The 9,724-nt window shown below is 39.8% G+C and overlaps 1 protein-coding gene across 1 annotated transcript; it reads left to right on the top strand.

Moving 5' to 3' along the window:
* The first annotated feature begins 43 nt into the window (after window positions 1–43).
* Window positions 44–8,308, top strand: LOC106604733 (START domain-containing protein 10). The gene is made up of 6 exons (XM_014199699.3): window positions 44–679; window positions 1,189–1,336; window positions 1,764–1,867; window positions 2,246–2,363; window positions 2,703–2,755; window positions 6,965–8,308. The coding sequence occupies exons 1-6, from the start codon at window positions 494–496 to the stop codon at window positions 7,178–7,180; spliced, it is 825 nt and encodes a 274-aa protein (XP_014055174.1). The 5' UTR covers window positions 44–493; the 3' UTR covers window positions 7,181–8,308.
* Window positions 8,309–9,724: the final 1,416 nt, after the last annotated feature.

The following is a 9,724-nucleotide window of genomic DNA, read 5'->3' as shown; positions in this document are numbered from 1 at the left end:
GCATAATATATTGTGCAATTTCAATACGACACAGCATTTTTGCATAATATATTGTGCATTTACTATACGACACAACATTTAGACTTTTATCGTGACTTCTTTGCCAAATAAACTGTATTTATTACTTGATATAGTTAGTTGAAAGGGGCGCGGCCGTGTTGAGAGGGGTGTAAAACTACAGGTAAAGAACACCCTGCCCTGGATTTTAAGTACGAAACACATTCAAAGGGTTCTGCGTTAGGCTGGAAACTTGATAGGCAAGGAATCTAACACAAAAATCCAGTCCAACTTGATATGCTAATCAGTGAGTATAAAACCGGATTTATCTCACTGTCACTACTAGAATAGCATTTTGTTAGAGGCAAGAGGGTCGGAGTGGATACACAACATCAATTCAGTGACTTTACTTGTAGCATTTCGCTTCTTCTTTTGCTCGTTAAGTAGGCTACCGCTTTTTCATTCATTCATAAAGATTTATTGTTGGATATAAATTATGTCTCGAGTTCTCTCGGGAATTATACCAGACGAGGCAGTCTTTGCAGACTTCAGAAGACAAGCCTTGTCAACGGACAACTGGTACAGCAAGTATGACAAGAACGGGATGGAGGTCTGGGTCGAGGTGGCCCCTGTAACATCCCCTCAAGGAAACAAAAACGTCCCAAAAGTTCACAAGATAAAAGTAAGGAAACCTTGGTTTGACTCACCTGTCAATTTGATGCACTGTAATGTAAAACTAACAGTATGAAGTCATGGCCATGGATCAGTCAAGTTGACAACTTTTTTATTTTCAATCAATTTAAACTTTAAATTATAAACAAAAATAGGGGCATGCTGTATTCCATCACGAATATCATAGTCTGAATAGACAATGCATTTTAAGGACAACATTTTTCTCTCTTTTCTCTACTTTCCAATGTATCTCAATCTCTAGTCTTTTGACATTTCCATGTCCCTTGGAGACAGCATGACACAGTCTTTCTGTTTTCCACCGCAACCCTTTTGTTTTTGTGGCAACATTATCACAAGAGCATCTAGGGCGTGTTTCCAACTTTCCATTATTATTGGTTTATCTGGTGTCATGTTTTATTATAGTGAATACTCAACAGATAAGAGCAGATCTAGTGACAGATCTAATTAATGTATTATTTTACTCCAATAATCAATTTACTTTTGCTGTTTGTATTTCAGTGCAGAATGACCATAAAAGATGTGTCGGCCGCCACGATGTACGACGTCCTTCATGATGGACAGTATCGCAGGAAGTGGGACCCCACCATGTTGGAGAGCTTTGACATTGCCCGTCTCTCACCTAACGCCGATATGGGTTACTACTCATGTGAGTTCCTCTTATCTGCTAGAGTTAAGTGTGCTGTTCCACATTTCTCTCTGTTGTTTTGTCTCTTCTCTCAGTGCAAGAACTTGACAGGTCAACTTTACTAATGATTGACATTAAACCACAGGTTCAAACATGAAATGACCACAGGTGAAAATGTGAAATAAATCTGGTATAAAGTCTCGTATTAAGATTCACTCCACCTTCCCCTTGCTTTAAGGAATCCCTTCCTCCATGGTACCCCTTCACCGAGTCTTCAGGAGTTCAGACAAGGCATGAGTGACCTGTTTTTCAGAGTGTATTTAGTCAACACGAGAGTCCAGTTGCTGCCTCTGAATCTTTGGTTACCCTGACATTGAAAGGCAGGGTGTGTTGTAAATGAGAAATCTTTCCTCAAGTTGTTTTACATTTGTTGTCCTGTTTTTTTCAGGGCTGTGTCCGAAGCCACTGAAGAACAGAGATGTGGTGACGCTGCGTTCGTGGCAGGTGACGGACGACGAGTATGTGATCATTAACTGCTCAGTCAAACACCCAGTATGTACGCCATGCACCTCCACCTCTGTCTGTAGACTTTGGCTCTTAGCAACCATCCAGTACATACAGCAGTCTGTCTTCAGTTACTAATAGTTACGGAATGTTACATCAGTGTACATATACGAGGACAATTAGTTGACGTTGAGCCATAGAAATGGTAGAGCCGAGACTCATTGCAATAAAAACATTTATTTTTTATTATTCATCCACAATAAAACCACCTCATCGTGTATAAAGTGTTTCTCACTCAATATGTGCCTGGAACCGTATGGACGCAGCATATTACAAGGTTGTTACATGAATGTGTTTCTTGTCATTCACATGGCTTCAGAGTATGCAAGTGATAACGTCTCAGCTGATTTGGTTATTTCTTCACAGAAATATCCTCCCAGAAAGGACCTTGTGAGAGCCATCTCCCTCCTGACTGGCTACCTAGTGAAGGCCATAGGACCCAATAGCTGCTCCTTTACCTACCTCTCACAGGCTGACCCCAAAGGTGAGACCCACCTTCCACTGACCTTTTTCAAATCCTATGCTTCAGTTGTCTTTTCTTTGTTGAAAGATATTTGATACAGAGTATGTTACGCTACAGGTACCACGCCTTCCCTGTGGCTCAGTTGGTAGAGCATGGTGTTTGCAATGCCAGCATGGTGTGTGCAACGCCAGGGTTGTGGGTTCGATTCCCACGAGGGGCCAGTACAAAAAAAAAAATGCATGAAATGCATTTGTATTCACTACTGTAAGTCGCTCTGGATAAGAGCGTCTGCTAAATTACTAAAATGTAAATGTAAGAGTTGCAGTTATTATGGATTATTTTGTTTATTCTGTATTTCAGGTTCTCTTCCAAAGTGGGTGGTGAACAAAGCATCTCAGGTTCTGGCTCCCAGGGTACGTGAATGACCTCAGACAACATTGTTATTAATCTCCCTTCGGCTAAATTCTTTAGCTTCTTTGTGTTTGACGACAGAGTTATAACAGGTTTTTAATTTAGCTCCAAAGCAACAGTCAGCCAATACCTGAGTCTGTGTTAGAGCTACAGTGATAATTCTTGTCTTTGAACTAGATAGTAAAAGTGTGCGAATCGACGCACAGCGAGTGTGGGTTTCAAGTCTCCTTAAATGACAATAGTAACCATAAAAACCCACTGGAAGGTCCTGCTCAGCTTTTGGGACAATGTAGTCTCTCAGGTAGAGCAACTGACTCTCAGCGGCCCTGTAGAACTCGTTTTCCTGGTTTCATAGCATGTGCAGCATTAAACTATTTAGGGCAAGGTGTATCTTTGTGTGTGAAACAAAGATTGTGTGTGTGGCTCATAGCTGTGATTCAATGCAAACCTTGACCTACTGATTAATGATCAACAGCTGGCTGCTCTTCAAAAGCCTGTTTGAATAGCACCCCACTTACGTGCATTGTAATATCATTACATTATATAAGTTAGTAAAACACAAATGATAGAGATCAAATACATGAAGTTGAAAGTATTCACACTCATTGTTACAGCCTGAATTCAAAATTGCTTTTTTTCACACATTTACACACAATAACCCATAATGCCAAAGTGAAAACGTGTTGCAGAAATTTTTGCAAATTTATTGAAAATGAAATACATAAATATCTAATTTACAAAAGTATTAACACCCCTGAGTTAATACTTTGTAGAAGCACATTTGGCAGCAATTACAGCTCTGTCTTTCTGGGTAAGTCTCTATGAGCTTTCCACACCTGGATTATGCAACATTTGCCCATTTGCCCTCCTCATTGGTTTTTAAGAGCATATACCATGTGCCATCTCCTCATTGGTTTTAAGAAGCATATACCCACGTGGGAGATTGAAAGATGAACTGACGACCACACTCCAGTCGGTTGTAGTAATGCACCATAAAGTTGGTTGCCAACCGCCATATAAAGTCCAAAGAAGTAAAAAAGAAGCCTGAGGAAAGAGGAGAGATGGACGAGAAAGGAATTCGATTTACTGTTTTATCTGTGGATTAACTGTCGGAGTAGAGGACCTTGTGCATTTCAGGTAAAATAACAACCCAATGTTTAAATCCTATGACAAATTAGCTAGCAACAGAAAGCTAGCTAGCTAAATTGCCATAAATGTTTATTGCTTTTCAACCTGTCCCCAAATTAATATTATTGGTTCAGAGTTTGTTTTGATATTTCAACCTGCGTGGCCTGATTGTGTCTGATGTGGGGGTACAAAATCAACATGCACGCGATGGCGCACTTAGGTGCGCGTTCGGTTTGGTTAGCATGTTACTTTAGTGCCTTGATGCAAACAGGATGCATGTTTTGTAAGATTTTTATTATGTACAGGCTTCCTTCTTTTTACTCTGTCAATCAGGTTAGTATTGGTATCATTGTCCATACCAATGAGTGGCAATTCTGGTTCATCCACTCCGCTTGAACTGAACTGATAATTATTTGCCTTCTAACTGTGACAACTCCAGACTGTGCACTGGTAGAAGAAGTGTTAGATACTAGGACCTGGTTGTTGATTGTGATATGCAGCTACTTTTAGAGACATTAGCAGCATCAGGTCTATTATCAATTTCGTATGTTTGGAATAATTCAGAACAAAGTTGAAGAATAGCCAGGATTGGCTGTTTGATATCCTGAATATGAATGAAAGTCAATAGAGGTGTATTTGTATGTTCTGTTTTAAAAAAAAATAACATTTTATTATAACATTTTACTCCAATACCTTGACTTTGTTGTCTTTAAGCCATTTTGACACAACTTTGAAAGTATGCTTGGGATCATTGTCCAATTGGAAGACCCATTTGCGACCAAGCTTTAACTTCCTGACTGATGTCTTGAGATGTTCCTTCAATATATCCACATAATTGTACTTCCTCATGATGCCATCTATTTTGTGAAGTGCACCAGTCCCTCCTGCAGCAAAGCACCCCCACAACATGATGCTGCCACCCCCGTGCTTCACGGTTGGGATGGTGTTCTTCGGCTTGCAAGCCTCCCCCTTTTTCCTCCAAACATAACGATGGTCATTAAGGCCAAACAGTTCTATTATTGTTTCATCAGACCAGAGGACATTTCTTCAAAAAGTACGATCTTTGTCCCCATGTGCAGTTGCAAACCGTAGTCTGGCTTTTTTATGGCGGTTTTGGAGCAGTGGCTTCTTCCTTGCTGAGCGACCTTTCAGGTTATGTCGATATAGGACTCGTTTTACTGTGGATATAGATACTTTTGTACCTGTTTCCTCCATCATCTTCACAAGGTCCTTTGCTGTTGTTCTGGGATTAATTTGCACTTTTCGCACCAAAGTACGTTCATTTCTAGGAGACAGAATGCGTCTCCTTCCTGAGCTTTATGATGGCTGCGTGGTCCCATGGTGTTTATACTTGCGTACTATTGTTTGTACAGATGAACGTGGTACCTTCAGGCGTTTGGAAATTGCTCCCAAGGATGAACCAGACTTGTGGAGGTCTACAATTTTGGCTGATTTCTTTTGATTTTCCCATGATGTCAAGCAAAGAGGCACTGAGTTTGAAGGTAGACCTTGAAATACATCCACAGGTACACCTCCAATTGACTCAAATGATGTCAATTAGCCTATCAGAATCTTCTAAAGGCATAACATAATTTTCTGTAATTTTCCAAGCGGTTTAAAGGCACAGTCAACTTAGTGTATGTAAACTTCTGACCCACTGGAATTGTGATACAGTGAATTATACGTGAAAAAATCTGTCTGTAAACAATTGTTGGAAAAATTACTTGTGTCATGCACAAAGTAGATGTCCTAACCGACTTGCCAAAACTATAGTTTGTTAACAAGAAATATGTGGAGTGGTTGAAAAACAAGTTTTAATGACTCCAACCTAAGTGTATGTAAACTTCCGACTTCAACTGTATATTAAGCAAACCAGACTGCACAGTTTTCTTGTTTTTTTTAAATTTACTTACGGATAGCCAGTGGTACACTCCAACACATTTAGACATAATTTACAAATGAAGCTTTTGTGTTTAGTGAGTCCGCCAGATCAGAGGCGGTAGAGATGACCAGGGATGTTCTCTTGATAAGTGTATGAATTGGACCATTTTCGTGTCCTGTTAAGCATTCAAAATGTAACAAGTACTTTTGGCTGTCAGGGAAAATGTATGCAGTAAAAAGTACATTATTTTCTTTAGGAATGTAATGAAGTAAAAGTAACAGTTGTCAAAAAATATAAATAGGAAAGTACAGATATCCCCCCAAAAATACTTAAGTTGTACTTTAAAGTGTTTTTACTTAAGTACTTTACACCACTGAACTTATTATGTGACTTTACACCTGAACTTATTTAGGCTTACTATAACAAAAGGGTTGAATACTTGACTCAAGACATTTCAGCTTTTCAGTTGTAAAAAAATCTAAAAACATAATTCCACTTTGGCATTATGTGGTATTGTGTGTAGGCCAGTGACAAACACATCTAAATGTAATCCATTTTAAATTCAGGCTGTAGCATAACAAAATGTGAAAAAGTCAAGGGGTGTGAATACTTTCTGATGGCTCTGAGTATACAAAACATTAAGAACACCTGCTCTTTCCATGACATAGACTGACCAGGTGAATCCAGTTGAAAGCTATTATCCCTTATTGATGCCACTTGTTAAATCCACTTCAATCAGTGTAGATGAAGGGGAGGAGACAGGCTAAATAAGGATGTTTAAGCCCTGAGGCAATTGAGACATGGATTGTGTGTTTGTGTGTATGTGTGCCATTCAGAGGGTGAATGGGCAAGACAAAAGATTTAAGTGCCTTTGAACGGGCTATGGTAGTAGGTGCCAAAAACTGCAACGCTGCTGGGAACTTTCACACTCAACATTTTCCTGTGTGTATCAAGAATGGTTGCCCCACCCAAAGGACATCCACCCAACTTGGGCACAACTGTGGGAAGCATTGGAGTCAACATGGGGGGGTGGTGTGCAACTCAATATTAGGAAGGTGTTCTTAATGTTTTGTACACTCACTGTACACGTATATGCCTCTGGACAGAACTGTATGAAAGTGCAGTAAATGCAGTAAGTGAGGGGGAAAAACTAGGCTGGGGCTCAGCTCTAGGTTTCTGACACCCTCCTCTCTCCCTGCAGGTGCTGAAGTGCGTTCACAAGGCCGGCCAGAGCTACCCCGAGTGGAAGAAGCAGAATTCTCCGGATCAGAAGCCCTGGTTGTACCCAGAGCAGAGCATCCTGCCCATGATGGACCCATCTGAGCTGACCATCCAGCGGGCGGACTCTCTGGAGAACGTTGACGAGAGCACACAGCTTGACATTCAGGAGGGCGACAAGACAGAGGATAGCAGCTGAGCACATCTGTCAGAGGGGATGAAACCTAGCCAAGAGAGCCAAGAGAGGATGGATGGACACGCTCACACAGACCTAAAGACGGAAGTCTTTGACCTCTCCACGGCACTTGATCCCAATCTTTAAAGTCTCCGATCTACCCCCAATTAATTTTGTATTTATCCTGTTTTGACCTTATAAACCACCATTTGTGTGTTTATGGGTGATCAAGAGAATGAACAGCTTCCATCTGTTTGGCCTTATGAAGCGGAAACATCATACCAATGAGTGGCAATTCTGGTTCATCCACTCCGCTTGAACTGAACTGATAATTATTTGCCAACTAACTGTGACAACTCCAGACAGTGCACTGGTAGAAGAAGTGTTAGATACTAGGACCTGGTTGTTGATTGTGATATGCAGCTACTTTTAGAAACATTAGCAGCATCAGGTCTATTATCAATTTCATATGTTTGGAATAATTCAGAACAAAGTTGAAGAATAGCCAGGATTGGCTGTTTGATATCCTGAGTATGAATGAAAGTCAATAGAGGTGTATTTGTATGTTCTGTTTTAAAAAAAAATAACATTTTATTGGTAACGTATTTATTGAGCTACATTGTATAGACTTTACTATTCTCCTGATCAACGTGCACGTGGTAGCCAAGAGTATGGTTCACCCTCCACATGGATAGACAGAGTGTCTATCCATGTGGGTTCTCATATCGATATTTATTGAAATGTTGTGCAATCTGGGAGGGAGTTAATTCCATTGCTCGTTATGTACACTTGGGGGTTATGTATGCCTTGGTTTACTGTAGGCACTGAATAAAGGATCCAATGGTGACTTCATTCAATGGAAATCTTTTCAGTAATATCACACTTAGCATTTTATCAAATGTACAGAGTGAGATATTAATTTATTAAGTGAATTGTACGATATATATTTTTTGGGTGTTATTACCTAAAGGATTGGAATTGCCGTCATAGATCTAAGCCCTTTAAAGTGTATTTATTGTCATAAAGTTACATTCAAATAATGTCATGACAGAGCAAGCAAGGATCTTGAAGTTAGCCTTGCAAACTGAGCTGTCGAACTTGACTTTGAAGACAAATGATAGTAACTTTTTTAATAATAAATCACAGATAAGATTTGCGTGTATGTGCGTAATTACTTTGATTTGGTTTGCCAGTCAGGATGTCTTTATGGTGAGTCAGTCAACATAAACTCAAAGTGGAACAATTAGTTATTCTACTGTCGTGTAGTGGAGCAATATAAGAAGGCCTGTTTTTGGTGTTGGTGTTATCAGGGCAGCTGCATGTGTAGCATGGTCTGGTTAACCTACATGTTGAGTCAGCTTCTGTAGCCATGTAGTAATGATTCTTTCATTGAAGAAAGCATATAAAAGCATATCAAATTAGGTTACTGGGAAGCTTGAGAAGCTTGATTGATTTAGTATTCTACAAGAACGTGACCTGTGAAGTGGGTCAGGACAGATAGAGTATCCTGACTCCATCTGTACGGGCATTAATGGACACGACAGTGATTTAGAGTCACTAGCCCATCTATTTCAGACATGTTAAAACAGATTTGGAACTCATTCTGTGCTGACAATTTATTAGTGAGGGACCATGAACTGTGGCACAGAACACAAAATGTGATTTTGTTTCACGTATTGAGCTTCATACAAGGCAATTGGTGTCGCCATAGTTGAATGAGGAATGTTGGCACCTTAATAGTCGACAGGTTATGTGAAATATAATTTAAGGTAGTTAATAACACTAACAGTTAGTAGTCTGAAACAATGCCTGCATCTTAGATAACCTCTAAACATTTCATCCATAGTTTACACAGAATAAAAGACATTATCAGGTCCTTGGTGCATTATATTGCAATTGTTTTTATAGTTTTTTTTAAAAAGTAGACAAAAACAGAACATAATTTACAGTAACAGAACATCAATAAAGCAACAGGTTACATTGATACTATCCTATGCAACAGCCGTTGGACAAAAAAAAATACAAAAAATCTATATAAGTACATGGATGTAAATATAAATAATAAATATAAATTATAAAAGGATATGGGGGGATTGCAGAGGCTACATTAAGTTCTCAGCGCAGAGGTTACGCTCAAAGTAGTCGCAAAATGGCTGCCAGACCTTATAAAACTTTTGAGAGGAGCCACGGGTAGAATATTTTAGCGTCTCAAGTTTAAGATGGGCCATAACATCCCTAACCCAGAGAGATACTCCGCCAACCCAGTTTAAGATGGACCATAACATCCATAACCCAGTTTAAGTGGCGGTGTATCTGACTTCCACTCAAAAAGAAGAAGTGGGTGTGCCAGAAGGGACGAGAAGGCTATGGCCTCTGCTTGGGTCCTAACCCGAAAAGAGCGACGGAGAGATCTGGGGCAATTTCCTTATTGCATATACAGTAAATGAGAAAGTCTGAAAGATAAATGGACAGAATGGAACTAGCGTCAGCATGACCAGTGCATATGATACACAGTGCCTGATGGCATCTAGAGCAGGTTGGGTCTATATCGGGATACAATCTGGCAAG

This window comes from Salmo salar, chromosome 05 (genome assembly GCF_965601325.2).
Source record: "Salmo salar chromosome 05, fSalSal1, whole genome shotgun sequence".
Classification (NCBI taxonomy): Eukaryota; Metazoa; Chordata; class Actinopteri; order Salmoniformes; family Salmonidae; genus Salmo; species Salmo salar.
Note: the sequence above shows the minus strand (reverse complement) of the source record. Positions and strands in the feature narration are given on the sequence as shown.

Bases quoted from the DNA above. Each gene is read 5' to 3' on its own strand.
- LOC106604733 (XM_014199699.3), top strand. From the start codon at position 494: ATGTCTCGAGTTCTCTCGGGAATTATACCAGACGAGGCAGTCTTTGCA. The intron at 680-1,188 runs GTAAGGAAACCT...TTTGTATTTCAG, and splicing joins CAAAAGTTCACAAGATAAAA to TGCAGAATGACCATAAAAGA. The intron at 2,364-2,702 runs GTGAGACCCACC...TCTGTATTTCAG, and splicing joins CTCACAGGCTGACCCCAAAG to GTTCTCTTCCAAAGTGGGTG.